A 19,911-nucleotide genomic window follows, 5' to 3' on the forward strand; every position below is an offset into this window, starting at 1 on the left:
CCACATTGTATGATGCCATTGGAGCTTGGGAATAAAATTGTTTTTATTTTAATTTTTATTTTCTCTTTCTGCCTTTTCTAGGGCCGCTTCCCTCGGCATATGGAGGTTCCCAGGCTAGGGGTCTAATCAGAGCTGTAGCCATTGACCTACACCAGAGTCACAGCAACAACCTACACCACAGCTCACGGCAATGCCGGATCCCTAACCCACTGAGCAAGGCCAGGGATCTGAACCAGCAACCTCATGGTTCCTAGTCAGATTTGTTAACCACTGCACCACAGCGGGAACTTCCTAAGATCGGTTTTATCTGGCAGTATTTGAAGCCCAATGAAAGTCAGTTTTCTGAGCTAAATGGCTTCCGTGTCCCCTTATTTGTAGGGCTATGAATGATCATGCTAGCTGGGGTTGGAGTAAGCTCTGAGGAAGAAATGATAGATTTCCTGTCAGGGATTTTGAGTTTGAGGAACCCATGGTTAGATGTATCCTATAAACGGTTACATGGGAGAGCTGAGAACTCAGGCTGCTGGAGTGTGTGGAGTATGTGGGCGGCTGGTTCTTATTCTCCTTGTCAGCCTGCTTTCCCTTCTCAGACACAGACCAAAAGATCAGTGTGTTTCATTCATTCACCAAATAGCAGGGATAAGCTACCCTAGGGCAAGAACTGAGGGAGTTCCTGTCGTGGTGCAGTGGTTAACGAATCCGACTAGGAACCATGAGGTTGCGGGTTCGGTCCCTGCCCTTTCTCAGTGGGTTAACGATCCGTTTTTGCCGTGAGCTGTGGTGTAGGTTGCAGACTCGGCTCGGATCCCGCGTTGCTGTGGTTCTGGCGTAGGCCTGTAGCTACAGCTCCGATTAGACCCCTAGCCTGGAAACTTCCATATGCCTTGGGAGCGGCCCAAGAAATAGCAAAAAGACAAAAAAACAAAAACAAAAAAACAACAAAAAAAAACTGGCCATATGGCTGTGGAGAGAAATACTTTCTCACAGAGCCAAGACCACCTGGGTTTGAATCCCTGCTCCACTGCTTACCAGTCAGGTAACCCTGAGTGATTTACTTCCCTTCTCTGGGCTTTAGTTTTCTTTTTTTTCTTTCTTTTTTTCCTTTTTTTTTTTTTTTTTTTTTTGGTTGGTGTCTTTTGTCCTTTTAGGGCTGCACCTGCAGCATATGGAGTTTCCCATAGGGGTCTAATCGGAGCTGTAGTCACCGGCCTACACCACAGCCACAGCAACGCCAGATCAGAGCCGCGTCTGCAACCTACACCACAGCTCACAGCAACACTGGATCCTTAACACACTGAGCAAGGCCAGGGATCGAACCCACAACCTCGTTCCTAGTTCCAAGTTGGATTCATTTCCATTGTGCCACGATGGGAACTCCTAGGCTTCAGTTTTCATATCTGTGGCATGGGGGACTATCAGGACCAAAGGGGTTATGAGTATCACATGAGTTAATAGTAATTAACTGCTTAGATCAGCTTCTGACTCATTGCAAGTACTGTATATGCATTTGCTATTATTACTGTTGTCATTATAATCATGGCTTAGGTCATAAGTGTAAGAAGCTTCCCACGGGAGAGCATATGGAATAATAAGATGGAGGATTAGGTACCCTAGACCACAGGGAATGTGACTCTCTAGGGATTTATTTACATAGATGTTTAATAAATATTCCTTTTGCTACCCTTGCCTCTTCTTTATTCACAGTACTTGTCTAGCATCAAAGGACTTTTTAAAAATTTTTTTATTATAGTTGATTTACAGTGTTCTGTTGATTTCTGCTGTACAGCAAAGTGACCCAATTATACATCCATATACATTCTTTTTTCCACATTATCCTCCATCATGTTCCACCACAAGTGATTGGAAATAGTTCCCTGTACTGTGTACACCAGGATCTCATTGCTTATCTACTCCAGATGGAATAGTTTGCATCCACTAACCCCAAACTCCCCATCCATCCCACTCCCTCCTCCTCCATCTTGTCAACCACAAGTCTGTTCTTCATGTCCATGGGTTCGTTTCTCTTCTGTAGATAGGTTCATTTGTGCCATATATTGGATTCCAGATATAAGTGGAATCTTTCTGATTTACTTCACTTAGTATGAGAGTCTCTCGTTCCATCCGTGTTGCTGCAAATGGCATTGTTTGTTTTTTTCATGGCTGAGTAGTATTCCATTGGGTATATGTACCACATCTTCTTAATCCATTCATCTGTCGATGGACATCTAAGTTGTTTCCATGTCTTGGCTATTGTGAACAGTGCTGCAGCGAACACAGGGGTGCATGTATCTTTTTCAATGAAAGTTTTGTCTGGATATATGCCCAAGAGTAGGATTACTGGATCATATGGCAGTATTATATTTAGCTTTCTGAGGTACCTCCATACTGTTTTCCGTAGTGGTTGTACTAAAGGACTGTTTTTTATTTCATATTAGCCCGTTACAAAGAGAAACACAGAGGGTGTCGGGGTGTTTTTTGGTGGTGGTGGTGGTTTTTTGCCTTTTGCTTTCTGGGGTTTTTTTTGGCCACAGCATGTAGTGACTTGATGTGGGATCTCAGTTCCCAGACCAGAGATTGAACCTGGGTGACGTGGTGAAAGCGTCAAGTCCCAACCACTAAGAGCACCAGGGAACGCCTGTAGTGTTCCACATTTATTGTCTGTGGTCATTTAAATGACTCTCTTCACTTTCTCTCCTTCTCCATTCATATTCACCGTGCTTTTGCCTGTTTTATTTTTTCCAGCCTTCCAATATATTCTTTGCAATGGATGATGTGGTCAAGGTTGGAGACTTTGGATTGGTGACTGCAATGGACCAGGATGAGGAAGACGAGATGGTTCTGACCCCAATGCCAGGGTACGCCAGACACACGGGACAAGTGGGGACCAAGCTATATATGAGCCCAGAGCAGGTAAGCTTTGTTTTCCTTACGAAGTAAAAATAGATTTTTAGTTAGCCTGGTGGCAAGTGAGATATACCCCCTGAATTTCCACCCATGCTCTATGTAAAATGCCCAGTAAAATAAAATCTGAAAATGAAAAGTGGTAGCAGTGATTTACAAGCAACACAGCAAGAGGTGCAATTTCTACAGCCTTCATAGGGGATGGATTAAGAAAACCACTAACAATGCATAAAATGTGCTCACCCTCCACACCAGAACCTGACAACAACCATAAGTTTAGAAAGAGACTTTGAATGTCTTTGTCCCAAACTTAAATCTAATTCACCCTGTGTGGACTATGTAGGGTCTGTTTTCTGAGCTGGCTGAAGGTGGTGTTCTGATCTGCTCTCTACAATAAGCCACAGGCAACTTCCAGCATGTAGCATGGCAGGAGATGGAGGTAGATAGGCTGAGATATGTTGCCCTATGGACGCTTAGTCTCCAAATTAGAAGCATGGTAAATGGGACAGGCACTGGAAGGGTGGCGGGAGTGGGGCATCCTGGGAGCTTCCGCACAGCACCCCTGGCCACTGGCTGCTGAGCTGGTGATACAAGCGTTTACGTGCTTAGGGTCAGCTTCTCACACTCTCCAGTCAGTGCCTGTTTATATGTGTAAGCGTGACTGAGAGCTCAAGAATTTTTCTTTTGGGGTTTTGCCAAAAGAAATTTTCCAATATTTGCCATATTAGAGATTAAAACAGAATTTCATAAAATTATATTAATTCAGTTAAAAACAACAGTATTAAATTATCACAGCTTCAATATTTTTTTTTTAATGGAGTTCCCCTTGTGGCGCAGCAGAAACAATCCAACTAGTAACCACGAGGTTGCGGTTGATCCCTGGCCTCGCTCAGTGGGTTAAGGATCCGGCGTTGCCATGAGCTGTGGTGTAGGTTGCCAATTCTGCTGTGGCATTGCTGTGGTTGTGGCGTAGGCTGGCAGCTGTGGCTTCGAATAGCAGTTAGACCCCTAGCCTTGGACCATCCATATGCTGTGGATGTGGCACTAAAAAGCAAAAAGATTTTTTTTTTTGGCTGCTATGTGCAGTGGCTTGTTGTGGGATCTCAGTTCCCAGACCATGTACTGAACCACAGCAGTGAAAGTCCTGAATCCTAATCACTAGACCATCAGGGAACTCCTGTCAAGATATTTTTTGAAGAATAACTATTTCAAAAAAAACCAAAAAACTAGTGAGAAATGTGGCATTTATTTATTTCCATTTTTGTAAAGCCCTTTCCTCTCTGGCTTTTAAGAGCTAGATTTCATGTCTGCCTTTGCACTTAATCCCTTGCAGTATGTTCTTTTTGGCTCAAGTATATGAGGAAAATCTGACTTCAGGCAGATATGCAGTTGGGAAGGGAGGAATATTTTAATGCCATTTTCAGGTAGTTGTGGGTTTTGATGGGACATCAAAACTCACTAAGTGAAAGTTTCTGAAGAGTCTTTATCCCCATGGAATTGAACATCATAGCAGTGAACCTTTTGTATTCTGTTCCTTTAACAACCCTTGGTCCCTTTTGCACTTTGAATGGACCTTTCACCCACGTGTGATTTTATAAAATTGTGCATCTGTCATGTGGAAACGATTGCTTCCCTAAGTTATGCATTTTTTCCAAAAGTTGTTCCAATTCATTATACAATATTTAAAAAAAAAAAAAATCATTCTGGTTAACATCACCACCAATCTCACCAGAAAAGGTTTTAAGTATTAGGAAGCTGTCAGGTTCCCAGTGATGGATACCACTTTCCCAAAATTCTGATACTCCCTTCCAAGCTCGATTTTTACTGTTGGCAACAAATCCCGTCAGTTTTACTTGATGTGCCATTCTCACTTTGTTCAACTTTAAGGAAACGTCTGGCTCGTCTCCAAGTCTGCAGGACCATAGTTTGTCTACCAATTGTTCTTTCAAGTCAAAGTGGTGTTCTGTGAAAAGAGCAGCTAGTTCATATAGTAACTTAAACAACTGCACAATGGCTTTCTCTTGAGACAACTGTGGTACTTTGGTGTGGAGCAGAAAGGCTTTGTGAGCACTTCCCGTTTTGTCACAGAGTATTAAGAGGATGTGTGGAGTTCCCGTCGTGGCTCAGCAGAAACGAACTTTACTAGTATTCCTGAGGACACAGGTTCGATCCCTGGCCTCACTCAGTAGGTTAAGGATCCGGCATTGCTGTGAGCTGTGGTGTAGGTCACAGACGTGGCTCAGATCCCGAGTTGCTGTGGCTGTGGTGTAGGCCAGCAGCTACAGCTCCGATTCAACCCCTAGCCTTGGAACCTCCATATGCTGTGGATGTGGCCCTAAAAAATATATATATATATATTTTTAAAGAGTATTTGTATGTAAGGGGCAAGACGGAATAAAATTAATTGTTTTTCCTGCTTCGGCAAGGATGTTTTAAGTGAAAGCGTTTGTTTCTTTTAAACTTTAAGTACATAGCACTGAAGAACATTATTACTAATAGTATGATTTGGTACCTTGATTTTATGCTAAGGTTCAGTGGTGCAAATGTCAACTCAGAGAAAAGACAAATCATGTCTTAGTATTATGAAAATATCCTTGATTTGTAGATCTCCTGAAAGGATGGTGGGACCCCCAGGTATGCATAGACCACACTTTGAGAAGTGATGGATTAGGTTATCTTTGGTAGGTTATATAACTGATGGATTAGCTTATCTTTGGAAGGTTATATAACTGATGGATTAGCTTATCTTTGGGAGGTTATATTAGAAACCAGTTATAGGAATTGGCCTTTGAGGTGGAATTGGCCTTTATTTTACTGTTGTACAGTAGCCTTTTCGACTGCTTGAGTTGTTTATAGGACTCAAGTGTTTTCTTTTTCATGCGCAACATTATCATTTCTTTATTTAATTAAAAGCATTTTTAAAAAGAAACCCTATACTTAGACATCTTTATCGTAAAGATAAAGAAAAAATAGAATAAGTATTTAGGTAGGGGAAAAAAAACAGACAGATTAAAGCTTCAAAAGCTTGTTTTCTATAACACTCAACCCTAGAAGACAATAAAGCAGTATGTTCAGTTTTGGTGAAAAATAGCTGTGAACCACAAATCACCTAGCCATATAGTTATCTGGCCATAAAGTTATTCATATAAAAGAAATCAGGCATTTTCAGATAGGTAAAAATTTTAAAAGAATCTTAAGTAAAAAAGCAAGGGACAGAACTGTGTGCATCATGTGTAAAGGATATATATTTGCTTATATTCACAGAAAGAGCTCTGGAAGAATATGCAGGAAACAAATGGTTACAGGGCAGTAGGCAGAGGGAAAGTGACTGGAAGGGAAACTGGTATACTTCTTTTTTGAATCATGTGAATGCGTTCCCTAGTAAAAGTGAGTTTAAGAAGGGAGATATTTGTTTAGGATATTTTAGTGACTTGTACATTTTGCTGGTAGGAGCAGGACTGTGACACCCATCCCTGTATACAAATCTCTGCCCACGTGTCCTTCTGCCCTGGGGTAGATGAAATTAAATAGGAACATTAAGTGGTAGTAAACACTTATTGCTAAGTTGCTTTTCATGAACAAGAGCTGATGCTCTCCAGATAGCGCAGGAGGTGTCCTTTTCACTGCACCGTGATAGCTCTGTTTTGAACGTATTTCCTTTGAATCCCTCCCAAAACCCCAGAAGGAGGGAAGGGAAGGGAGGAAGGCATTGCAGCGCCAAGCTGTTGCTGGAACTTTCCACCTGACATTCTATTAGCAGAGAGGCAGCCTGGCTCTTAGAAGAATCAGGTAGACAGGTATCAGGTGTAGTTCCGAGAAGTTCTGAAGGGTTCGTTGTCCCTGACAAGCACCAATTGATTCCCCCATCTAAGAAATGCTGGTGTGAGTCTCCCACAGTGACACCCTCCTTTGGCCTTTGTCAAAAGTCAAGTTATGGGCCTCGAGTCATTTTCCCAAATAAAGGGGTTTTGCTGAGTCCCTGGAGGTGGCTTTTAATTTGAATGAGGCTTCATTTCATTAGAGGAGTTGGGTTGTAATTCATTTGTTCATTTTACCAAATCAGAATTTATTGAGGGCCGTCTCTATACTTAGCCCATTGCTGGGTGATAGGAAGACAAAAGAAGCAGTTCCCTCCCCTCCAGGACTTTATCATCTAGTTGTGAAGAATAAGAAATACACACATGAAAAACACAACCAAGAATGCAAAGAAGTCCATAATTAAGGGCCGTAATGAGGGCTAACCACAGTTGATTAGTGGTTTGGAGTAATGAAGTTTTTCTCATAAAAATAGGTGAGGGCTAAGATGTTTAGCAATGAGAGATTTGCTTTAGATAGTGCTTGCTTTGAAAAACTTCCCCCAGGGGTAGTGGAGCAGCTTTTCTTGGCTCCCTCAGACTTTTTTTTAGCATCGCAAGGCTCCAGGTTTCCGCTGGGCCAATTTTGCTGATGCCTATCTCAGGGCTATACCTGGGCTTCCTTCTGTAATGCGGAGTGGTTTAATTACTCTCGCTGAGACGAGCTGAAGGAAAGAGGCTTGAGAGATGATTAACTCTTTGCTAACATTTTTACATACACAGCGAAACCAAGAAGTGACTGAGTCACCTTGGGGTTCACTCGCGATGTTACTGCTATCTCCGTCAGTGTTTTTCTAACATCTCTTCTTTTTTTTTTTTTTTTTTTTTGTTTTGTTTTTTTGTTTTTTTTTTTGTTTTTTGCTAACATCTCTTCTTTATTTGGGATTTCAGATTCATGGAAACAGCTACTCTCATAAAGTGGACATCTTTTCTTTAGGCCTCATTCTGTTTGAATTGCTGTACCCATTCGGCACTCAGATGGAGAGGGTCCGGGTAAGTTCGCCCCTCCTCAGAAAAGGAAGAAAATACTCTTAACTTTACAAAAGAAAGCATTTGAAAAGAAGTTATTCTTTTTTTTTTTTTGCCTTTTCTAGGGCTGCTCCCATGGCATTTGGAGGTTCCCAGGCTAGGGGTCCAATCAGAGCTGTAGCCGCCGGCCTACGCCACAGCCACAGCAACTCAGGATCTGAGCTGCGCCTGAAACCTACACCACAGCTCATGGCAATGCTGGATCCTTAACCCACTGAGCGAGGCCAGGGATGGAACCCGCAACCTCATGGTTCCTAGGAGGATTCATCAACCACTGCGCTATGACGGGAACTCCCAAGAAGTTATTCTTAATACCAGCAGACTAGTTAACTACAAGGGGTCATGTGAGTGATACAGGAAGAATTTGCAGACTGTTCTTTGTTGCTTAAATTCATCATAACCTAATAATATCTCTTGTCACTGAAATGTGCAAGAAGTGCAAAGCTAGGGGAATCTCAGGGTGAAGGAGTGAGGGTGATGGTGGGGGGTGGGGGCACAGTTGGTTAGAGGAGAATTTTCCAGAGGACAAGTGGCCACACACTCATACACTTTAAAGCTGTCAAACTAAGCCTAATCAGGGTTTGTTTCCTTCTCAGAATAAACTATGACATGGCCTTTAAGGAAGATAATATCAAAAGTCTCTTAAAAGTCAGCCTCTGCCACATTCTTCCCCATCCTCCATAAGGAGTCAACCCTCAGCTTTTCTGGCTGTTGTCTCTGTACTTACTTCCATATTTCCCAAGTTTATATTGGTATTACCATTTCTTAATTTATCAGTTTTAGACCTTATCTGTTGACTGCTGGCCACAGTAGAAGAAGATAAATTTCCCACACAGAACCAAAAGGATCCCCAAGTGTGCTATACAAGAAATAGGGGAAAAGAAGAAAATTTAAAAAATCAAAGTAACTGAATTTTAGAACACCAAGGCGTAAAAGCCCTAAAAGCTTACAGAAAAAAATAAATAAATAAAATGGGTCCAACACATGTAAAGGATTAGGAACCATATGTCATCAAAATTTATGTACTTCAGAGTTCCCGTTGTAGCTCAGTGGGTTAAGAACCCAGTATAGTGACTATGAGGATGTGGGTTCAATCCCTGCCCTCACTCAGTGAGTTAAGGATCCGGCATTGCTGTGGCTGTGGTGTAGGTCACAGCTGCAGCTCCGATTCAGTCCCTAGCCTGGGAACCTCCATATGCTGCAGGTGTGGCCATAAACAGAAAAAAAAAAAAAAATTATAAGTACATCAAAGGACTATCAAGAAAGAGCAAATGCAGCCCACAGAATGAGAAAAAATATGTGTGAATCATATATCTAATAAGGTTCTAGTATCCAGAATATATAAAGAACTACTACAATTTGGCAACAAAAAGGCAATCCAATTAAAAAATGGGCAAAGGACTTGAACAGACATTTCTCCAAAGAAGATTACAAATGGCCAATAAGCATAACATCATTATTCATCATGGAAATGCAAATCAAAATCAGAGAGCTTCCACTTCACGCCATCCAAGATGGCTATAGTAAAAAAAAACAAACAAACAGGAAATAAAGTGTTGGAGAGGATGTGGAGAAATTAGAACCCTCCTACAGTGCTGGTAGGAATATGAAATGGTACAGCCACTGTGGAAAATGGCTCCTCAAAAAGTTAAACATTCGGAGTTCCCGTCATGGTGCAGTGGAAATGAATCCGACTAGGAACCATGAGGTTGCAGGTTCAATCCCTGGCCTCGCTCAGTGGGTTAAGGATCCGGTGTTGCTGTGAGCTGTGGTGTAGGCCAATGGCTGCAGTCCGATTAGACCCCTAGTCTGGGAACCTCCATATGCTGCGGGTGCAGCCCTAAAAAGACAAAAAGATCAAAAAAAAAAAAAAAAAAAAAGTTACACATGGAATTACCATATGACCTGGCAGTTCTGCTCCTAAGTATATACCCAAGAGAAATGGAAACACTGGTCCACACAAAAACCTATACGCAGTTGTTTACAATAGCATTTTGATAATAGCCAGAAAGTAGAAATGCCCCAAATATCTACTGGCTGATGAATGGCAAAGCCAAATGTAGTTTGCCCATGCAATGGAATATTATTCACCCATGAAAAGAGAATGTGGTATTGATACATCATACTATATTACAGGTGAACCTTGAAAACATCACACTAAGTGAAAGAAGCAGGCATAAAAGGCTAGAGATTGTATGATTCCATTGACTTGAAATATCCAGAATAGGCAAACCTATAGAAACAAGTAGATGGGGTGCCAGGGGCTGGGGGTAGAAGGAGATGGAGAGTGACTGCTGAATGAGACAAGGTTTCTCTTTGGGTGATGAAAATGTTCTGGAATTAGATAGTGGCAATGGCTGTACAACATTGTGAATAGAATAAAAACCACTGAAGCATGCATTTTAAAATGGTTAAAGTCGTGAATTTAATATCTGTAAATTTCATTTCAAGAAGCAAATTTTCTAAAAAATGTTTTGGTTAAATGAAGCCATGCAAATATTGTTCTATGCTAAACCAAATAATGTACTCTGACTTACTTTTCTTTCTGATACAGTTTTTTTTTTCAGAATTGCTTCTTCTCAATCGCCTCATTTTCTATGAACCTTTGATGTAGTTTTAACAGATGTGCAAAATCTGTCATATATCAAACAATATTTTCTCTGTGCTTTGGTATAGCCTAGATAGATATGTAGATAGATAGGGACTTCATTTTTTGCTTTGTCCTCCAGTCTGGGCTGATCGCCCCCTAGACCTTCTGTAAGTTGTCATTCAAGGGTGTACTTCTGCTCTCCTGGCTTGGACCCCTTGTTTCCTAGAGTCCTTGTTTTCCTTTTGTTTATTTGTTTGCTCTTTTGCATCCCTCTCTTATTTTGCTAGAGCATATTCTGCAGTAAATTTCTCAGAAAGAATGGATGAGAGAGAAATTGCGAGAGTCCTTGGGTATCTGAAAATGTATTTTTTTTTAATCCATACTCACGCATAATTGATGAATTGACTAAGGTCCAGTTTGGAATTGGAAATAACTTCCCATAAGAACCTTGAGGGCATTGCCCCATTTCCTGATGGCTCCCAGTGCTGCTGATGAAAAGCTGGTGCCTGATTTTTTTGTGGGAGAGCCATTGGACCTGTTAGATTTTCCTCTCTGCAAGCTTTTAGGCTTTACTTTTTTTTTAGGATGTTATATGATTTAATATTAGTTGTGTGTGTCCAAACTCAAGCATTTATCTGCACTGGTTCAGTATGACCTGCCTATTGGCAGATGAAACCGTCCCTTGCAGGGCCTGCAGCATGGATCCTTCTAGTGAAGTTTCTGTTTTCTTTTAGTGAAAAGTAACGAATGCCAACCCAGTTCTGATTTTTGTTTAAGTACCCTCCAGCTTAGCTTTCAGGAAATATGAAGACACATTTGCTTTCTTTTCTCAAAACTGGTTTTGCTTATCATTACCAAAGGAGTAGGAGGCACTGTGCTAAATAGTTGGCTTGAAATACCTCAGTTTAAGACTCAAAACAGTCATACTGGGTGGGGCCTGTTATCCTTGCTTTATAGGTAAGGAAGCTGGAATATAAAAAAGAGGGATTATTTGTATGAAAATGTCCCAAAAAAACTTTCAGAAGTTTAGTTTTTAAATTCAGAATTTAGCACAATTGACTTGATTTTCTTTGCTCAAAAAAAAAAAAAAACCTGTTCTTTCATATAAAATACAAAGGAGTTATCAACTAATGGAGAGTCTAATAGAAATATATTTGTGTTCATGAAGGATTGAATTATGTTTGACACAAATCAGTCCATTTTCAGTTAAAATTCACGTGTCAGTTCGTGTACAATTTGAGCATAATTATAGCTGAACCATTTCCTAGATTTGGTGATTGGGTGTTATGTGCATCTCTGCTCAGGAAGTACTTATGTGTAGATTATCAAGTCAGGAAAAGCTATTGATAAGTTTTCCATCTGCTTAAAAAGAGAAGTTAAGTTGAAATCTTAAGCAGGCTGGCAGAACATCTTTGCAAAACACCTATCTAATAAAGGATTGGTATCCAAAATAAATTAAGGGAAAAAAAAAAGTTTTCCTTCTGCTTAATACTTAACCATTTAGTCACTCTGTTAGAGTATCCAAAAAAAAAAAAACCCTCTGTTTAAATAGATCCACATATCAAATTAGATTTAAAGATAAGTAACACTTTTCTTTCTTTTCAGATCTTAACTGATGTAAGAGATCTCAAATTTCCACCACTGTTTACTCAGAAATATCCTCGGGAGGTTTGTATAAGTCTCATCATTTCTTTTCTTTAGAATCTTACTTAGACCATAAAGGATCCTTAGCGGTTAGGTCAACAGTTTCCCCACTTTACAGATGAGGAAGCCTAAGATCTAGAGAGGAAACCCTGTTCTGATGCCCAGAACACCCAACTTGTTAAAACCAAAGGCTGGAACTTGGCCCGGGTCCTGGGCCCAGTGTTCTGTGCTCCAAGCTGCCTCTCGTCCCAGCCTAGAATTGTAGCAACCTTGTGTTTCTACAAGGCTGAACTCCTAGCTCACCCTCACAGGAACTGAGTTGCCATTATGACCATGCCATTAGTTTCTTTACCTTAGTGAATTTCGGAGGGATCTTAAAAAAATGGCTTCTTTAAAAAAAGTCACTGGAGTTCCCATTGCGGCTCAGGGGGTTAAGGATCCAGCTAGTATCCATGAGGATACAGGTTCCATCCCTGGCCTCACTCAGTGGGTTAAGGATCTGGCATTTCTGTGGCTGTGGTGTAGGCCAGCAGCTGTAACTCTGATTTGACACCTAGCCTGGGAACTTCCATATGCCACAGGTATGGCCCTAAAATGAAAAAAAAGTCACTAATTTCCACTGATTTTGTGTGGATTTAAGCTACTCAGAGTGACATAGTAAATGGTTCAAAAGAGTGGGAAAAGAAAATGAAGCTGGCTTGATTGTGAGAACTATGTATAATGAACTTTTGAGGTTTCTTTTTGCCATTTTGTTTATGCAAACAAAATTTGATATTGAAATTTTTTTTCTTTCTTTTTTTTTTTTTTTTTTGTCTTTTGTCTTTTTAGGGCCACACCTGAGGCATATGGAGGCTTCCAGGCTAGGGGTCCAGTCAGAGCTATTGCTGCTGGCCTACGGCAGAGCCACAGCAACGCCACATCTGTGACCTACACCACAGCTCATGGCAATGCCGGATCCTCAACCCACTGAGCAAGGCCAGGGATCGAACCCGAAACCTCATGGTTCCTAGTCTGATTCGTTTCTACTGTGCCTAGACAGGAACTCCTGCTACTGAAATTTATGCATTGATAAATCTTGAATTTTTCATAGTAAATTAAGTTGAAGTAAATTGGATGGTGTGGCTAATTATCAAATTGGAAAGTCACATTTGTCTTTTGATATAAATATAATGAAGTGTTTCATTAAGAATGAACTTTATAGCAATATAGAGATATACTAGCCTAAAATGAAATATATTTTACTAAAAATTATTTTGTTATATATTTTGTAAAGTTGATGAATCAATTCCCCAGAGGCTCATGAGAATCTGTGTTACCTTAAAGAGGTTCAGAAAAATCAAGAAAATGGGTTAGGTACTGATCTCTGGCATGGTTATTTTTTAATTGAAATCTTTATTAAGCTTGTTGTAAATTCACATGCATGAGTGTGATGATGATTTTATTTTAAAGACAAATTTATTTTAAAAGTCAGGTTAGGGAGTTCCCCTCGTGGCTCAGCAGGAGCAAACCCGACTAGTATCCATGAAGTTGCGGGTTTGATCCCTGGCCTCACTCAATGGGTTAAGGACCCAGCATTGCCATGAGCTGTGGTGTAGGTCACAGACATGGCTTTGATTTTACCCTAGCCTGGGAACTTCCATATGCCTCAAGTGAAGCCCTTAAAAAAAAAAAAAAAAAATCAGATGATGTCTTTGTTTCAAAGATGTGATTCAGAACCTTTACTATATGTTAGCAAATAATCCGTTACCCTAGAATGATCTAGGTGTATTTGGAGTAGAGGTTGGCCAAACTATGACCCACAGATCAAATCCAGCCTGCTGCCCATTTTTGTGATAAAGTTTTATGGGAACACAGCCAGGCCCACTTGTTTACATACAGTCTGTGGCCATTTTTGTACTTCAGAGGCAGAGTGAGAAATTGTGTCAGAAACTGGCTCGCAAACAATATAGTTATAGACACATTTGGCTGACTCCTGATTTAGGCAACTGTGTAGTGGTCCAGACCTGGCCCTTTCATCATGAAACACTTTTTATATTCCAGTTTGCGATGGTGCAGGACATGCTCTCCCCATCCCCCACCGAGCGGCCCGAAGCTGCAAACATCATTGAAAATGCAATATTTGAGGACTTGGAGTTTCCGGGAAAAACAGTGCTCAGACAGAGGTCTCGCTCCATGAGCTCATCAGGAACGAAACATTCAAGACACTCCAGCAGCTCCCATAGCCCTTTGCCAAGCAATTAATTTTAAGTCCTGCTCGCACCCCTAACAGGTGACATGGAATAGCCCACCTCGAAGGAATGTCACTTTCCAAAATTGTGAACTTGAAAATTTTGTACTTGCTCAGTTTCCTTTCGGACTGCTTTTTCTAAGTAAGTCAAATTTCAACTGGATTTTGGAGCTCAAACCTAATTTGAGCTAACTCTTGATTTTTGCTCTACTTAAGGAGAGGGCTGTCACTGAATCACGTGGGATCCTTTTCCTTCGTTGGTCTCTTGAAACTGGCCAGTGAAGCATTACAGCCCTCACGTTTTTGCCTAGGAGGTAACATGTATAGAGAGGATTATAAAATGGCAATATTTTTATAGTACAGAAGAATGAGAGCCTCTACATGTGGTAACTAACTGTATTGTTCTAGAAATAGATTTTCTAGAGATAGAATGGTGATTTTGAAACTGATATCCAAAAAAGCTGACTCCATTTTTGTCCCTGGCGGGTAAATGAGGAATCTGCATTATTTTGGAGGACAAGGAGCACAAAATGCATAATGGTTTATGTCCAGAGCTAGTTTTGTAGTGACATTTGTAGCATTAAATAACTTTTATTCCTTAGATGGCCCTAGGGAGAATTTAAGAGCTTTTTGTACTTTTACCTCCAGGAAAGGGGAAATGAAGCTTTTTGTGTAAATTGGTCAGAAGTTCTGGTTTGGGGAGGAAAAAAGCTGTAGTATGAAATGAATCATGTATTACAACTAACTTCTTCAATTATGGACTTTTTACCTAAGGAAATCTTAAGTGTCTTAAATGTCATACTGTAGGTCGGTACTTTCCCAAAACTAATTACAGATAACAGTTTAATCATCTAATTTCCTAACCTTTTTTATTTTTCAATGTAAATATGTTTATTTTTTATTTATAAAAATTCTGAACTCAATCCATTTGGGTTGGTGGTGTACAGAACGCACTTAAGTGTGTTAACTATTGTGACTTCTTTCAAGTCTAAATGATTTAATAAAACTTTTAAAAATGATTTATGGTTGATTCTTTTGGGGAGGGAACCAGCCCCTCAAATGGTAGTTTTTCTAATTATTAAATAGGATCGCACGTCTAAGAAGCGTCATAACCCTGCTTTCAAGAAAACGTTTTCTTGGAGTTCCCGTCGTGGCTCAGTGGTTAACGAATCTGACCAGGAACCATGAAGTTGCGGGTTTGATCCCTGGCCTTGGTCAGTGGGTTAAGGATCCGGCGTTGCCGTGACCTGTGGTGTAGGTCACAGACGTGGCTTGGATCCCACGTTGCTGTGGCTCTGGTGTAGGCCGGTGGCTACAGCTCCGATTCGACCCATAGCCTGGGAACCTCCATATGCCGCAGGAGTGGCCCAAGAAATGGTAAAAAGACCAAAAAAAAAAAAAAAAAAAAAGTATTCTTGGGAGTTCCCATTGTGGCTCAGCAGGTTACAAACTTGACTAGTACTAATCCATGAGGATGCGGGTTTGATCCCTGGCCTCAAGGATCCAGGGTTGCCATGAGCTGTGGTGTAGGTCTCGGGCCTGGTGTTGCTGTGGCTGTGGCATAGGCTGGCAGCTGCAGCTATTTGACTCCTAAGCTGGGAACTTCCATATGCCAGGAAGGAGGGGAGGAAAGGGGGAGGGGAGGGAAGGAAAAGAAAACATATTCTTAACCCATTCCAGACAGCTGCTATTTCCCAAAGACTTGTGGGACCAAGTTCTCAAAATTCACTCACACCATAATGCAGAGACCAGGGACATAGAGAGCACCGTGGCTGGGGTTCCCAATGTGGCGCAGAGCATTAATGATCCAACATGTCTCTGCGGCATTGCCGGTTCAACTCCACGCACGTTAAGGATCCAGTGTTGCTGCTTATGTGGCACTGGTGGCAGATGCAGCTCGGATTCTGTCCTTGGCCTGGGAACTTCCATATCCTGAGGGGGTGTCCAAAAATGGGGAAAAAATAAATAGAGAGGAAAAGGCTAATCAGGAAACCTGGATGTTTTCTGGCCCACGACCACAGGGCGTTTCTTCTTTCTGGAACTAGATTTACAAGGCACTTGAGACTTATCCGGATTCTAGCCCTGCAACTACCGCAGCTGCCCCCAGGGGGCTCATTTTCACCTTTTCCTCCAAGAAATAAATGCAGACGGTGCACTTAATTTTTCAACTCTACAGTAATGCGAAAGTGATAAGGATTCAGTAGAAACTGTACTTTGAATTGTGGTCATTTCCTAGGCTAACAATAGCCTCTCGTGATGCTGGGCAGCAGAAGTCAGCCACATAATCAGGAGGGGAGATAACCATACACTGACAATCATTCTTTACCCAGACAACTGTCCTGTTTTTCACTTTCCCCAACAGTGTTCAATAAATTGCATGAACTATTCAACAGTTTTTTTTTTTTTTTGTCTTATTCTAGGGCCACACCTGTGGCATATGGAGGTTCCCAGACTAGGGGTCCAATCAGACCTGTAGCCACCAGCCTACACCACAGCCACAGCAACACCAGATCCTTAACCCACTGAGCAAGGCCAGGGATTGAACTCACAACCTCATGGTTCCTAGTCAGATTTGTTAGCCACTGAGCCAGGACAGGAACTCCCAACAGTTTATTTTAAAATTGGCATTGTTTTAGATGATTTCGCTCAACCATGGGCTAACGTAAAGAGCACTTTAAACCGTGGGCTAACGTAAAGGCTATGGTGTTGGATTGGCTAGCTGCGTTAAATTTGTTTTTGACATATGGGTTCAGCAGGCTGTAACCCATTGTAAGTGGAGGAAGATGTGTACTTGAGGGCTGGGATAGAAAACACTTCCACCTTCCCTCCTTCAGATGTCATGAGAACAACATAACAAGCTACGTTTTTATTATTACTCAATGAATTTTATTACATTTATAGTTGTACAATGATCATCACAACCCAATTTTACAGCATTTCCATCCCAAACCCCCAGCACATCCCCCTACCCCTCCAAACTGTCTCATTTGGAAACCATAAATTTTTCAAAGTCTGGAAGTCAGTATCTGTTCTGCAAAGAAGTTCATTGTGTCCTTTTAAATTCCACATGTCAGTGATAGCATTTGATGTTGGTGTCTCATTGTCTGACTGACTTCACTTAGCATGATAATTTCTAGGTCCATCCATGTTGCAGCAAATGTGGTTCTTTCTTTCTTTGTGACAGCTAATATTCCATTGTGTATATGTACCCCATCTTCTTGATCCACTCCTCTGTTGATGGACATGTAGGTTGTTTCCATGTCTTGGCTATTGTATAGAGTGCTGCGGTGAACATTGGAGTACATGTATCTTTTCGAGACACGGTTTTCTCTGGATAGATGCTCAGGGGTGGGATCGCTGGATCAAACAGTTCTATTTTTAGTTTTCTGAGGAATCTCCGTAATTTTTTCCACAGTGGTTGTACCAATTTACATTCCCACCAACAGTGTAAGAGGGTTCCCTTTTCTCCACACCCTCTCCAGCATGTCTTGTTTATAGACTTTTTGATGATGGCCATTCTGGCGGGTATAAGGTGGTACCTCAGAGTGGTTTTGATTTGCATTTCTCTAATTATGAGTGATGTTAACATCTTTTCATGTGTTTTTTGGCCATCTGTATGTAACAAGCTACTTTTAAATTCCTCAAATGGGCCATGTCTTAAAACAATCAACCTCGGGCAAAGTGTGCCCTGGCTACTTCCAACAGTCTTAGCATCCCTCATCCCTGGCTCATTGCCACTCTTGGGAGCAGTCAAGTAGCTGCCTTCTCTGATTCCCCTGCACTGGCTGGGGCACTAAAAAAGGTGGGAAAGGCAGCAGGAATGGCCTGAGTAAAGGTTCGGGGCGGGGGGGGGGGGGATGAGAAAGCTCTCATTAGTGAGAATGGAGAGAAATAGAGCCTCTTGAGAGATTTTTGAGGCAGAAAGGCTAGGACACTAGAATTAAGTGAATATAGGTAAAGGAGAAGAAGATGGCTCTTGGATTTCTGGTGCAGAAACTTCCATAGTATCTAGAAAAAGGAAGGTGTGATTTGGGGACAGAAGTTACCTTTTGAAAGTGATGAATTTCCCAGGTCTCTGCGGAAAAAAAAAAATTAACAAATGGGGTTTAGTATGGAGGAAATGGGAAGCTAATGAAAGTTGCTAAGCCAAGGAAGGACATGATGAGATTTTGGGATGCCTGTGGCAGGTAAGGAAGAGGGGTGACTGGAGGGAGAAGTAGCTGGAAACAGTGGCCCTCACCCAGCAGAGGGGTCAGAGGGCCTGAGCCTGGCCAGCAGGAGCCAAAACACACATTTTGTAGAATAAGGATGAGCTGGCCCCCAGGAGCCAGGGGAGGCTTCTCCTTCAAGTTGCATTTTGCAGGATTTCTTCAGGGGCTGCTTCAGTGCCAGGCTACCTCTTTGTTGCCTCCTGAAAAGACAGGAGCTTTTACTTATTTATTTTTTGGCTGAGCCTGCTACATGTGGAAGTTTCCTGGACAGGGATTGAACTTACGCCACAGCAGTGACCAGAACTGCTGCACTGACAATGCTGGATCCTTAACCCACTGCACCACAAGGGAACCCTAAGATGGGAGTTTTTAGAGCATACCCAGAGAATATGTCAGAGATGATGACAGCAATTTCTCTGGGACCACCTCTCTTCTTGCTGGCAACCAGAACATGGGCAGAAAGAGGAGCTGGGATGATGCAGAGTTAGCTGGCCCAGAGCTCAGGCACCTCCAGGAAGAGCCTGGGGGAAGTTGCACTTCCCAGAAAGGTCACAAACCCTCCCAGAGACCTTGAGAGGGCTTGCTAATGAGAACTAATGAAGGGGAAAGGGTGTTCTCCCTCCAAAAGGATCTTTTGAAGAATACTCAGGGTAAGGCTGAGTAGATGAGGATATATTCGTACAATGGATATTATGCAAATAAGTCAGCAGCCTAGATAGAATTATTCTGTCCATTAAGAAGATGAATGACAAACCTCAAGTTGCAGAGGAGTGTGAATAGTCTGACTGCAAACAAATAGAAGGGCTACTATATCTGTTTCAGTGAAATATTTGCAGGGCCGTTAAGTTTAGAAATATCTAAACCAAATGCCCCACCTTAGGAGAGTGGAGTTGGTGGAGTAGGGTCGAGGGAGGAGATTATAAACTCCAATCTGCATCTCACTATCATTGCAACTTTTTTAACATTTGCACTACCGTCAGGATTAATAACATTAAATTAAGGAGTTCCTGTCCTGGCACAGCAGAACCGAATCTGCCTAGGAACCATGAGGTTACAGGTTCGATCCCTGGACTGGCTCAGTGGGTTAAGGATCCGGCATTGCCGTGAGCTGTGGTGTAGGTCGCAGACATGGCTCGGATCTGGCGTTGCTGTGGCTATGGCATAGGCCAGCAGCTGTAGCTCTGATTTGCCCCTAGCCTGGGAACCTCCATATGCCTCAGGTGTGGCCCTAAAAGAAAAAGAAGAAAAAATAATAACATTAAATTAATAAAAGAAGAAAAAGAAAGCCAATACCAATGTGCAAGATCTTAATTGATCCCATCTTTATTTCCTGTTCTATAGTTTAGAAGGATGTAACAGGGTCTCATTTAATTCTACTACGACCTCTGCAACTTGGATGTTTTCACTGCATTTCACCTGTGAGGAAACAACACAACTACGAAAATAATTACACTA

The 19,911-nt window shown here is 41.6% G+C and overlaps 1 protein-coding gene across 1 annotated transcript in view; it reads left to right on the plus strand.

The window, feature by feature from the left end:
- Positions 1 to 15,264, plus strand: part of EIF2AK3 (eukaryotic translation initiation factor 2 alpha kinase 3) — an 82,354-nt gene extending 67,090 nt beyond the window's left edge. Inside the window, exons 14-17 of the mRNA XM_003124925.4 lie at positions 2,743 to 2,910; positions 7,647 to 7,748; positions 11,980 to 12,042; positions 14,059 to 15,264. Of these exons, the coding sequence (XP_003124973.2) occupies positions 2,743 to 2,910; positions 7,647 to 7,748; positions 11,980 to 12,042; positions 14,059 to 14,259 (534 nt within the window). The 3' untranslated portion in view covers positions 14,260 to 15,264. The remainder of the gene's footprint in view (positions 1 to 2,742; positions 2,911 to 7,646; positions 7,749 to 11,979; positions 12,043 to 14,058) is intronic.

Source organism: Sus scrofa, chromosome 3, assembly GCF_000003025.6.
Source record: "Sus scrofa isolate TJ Tabasco breed Duroc chromosome 3, Sscrofa11.1, whole genome shotgun sequence".
NCBI classification, from domain to species: Eukaryota; Metazoa; Chordata; class Mammalia; order Artiodactyla; family Suidae; genus Sus; species Sus scrofa.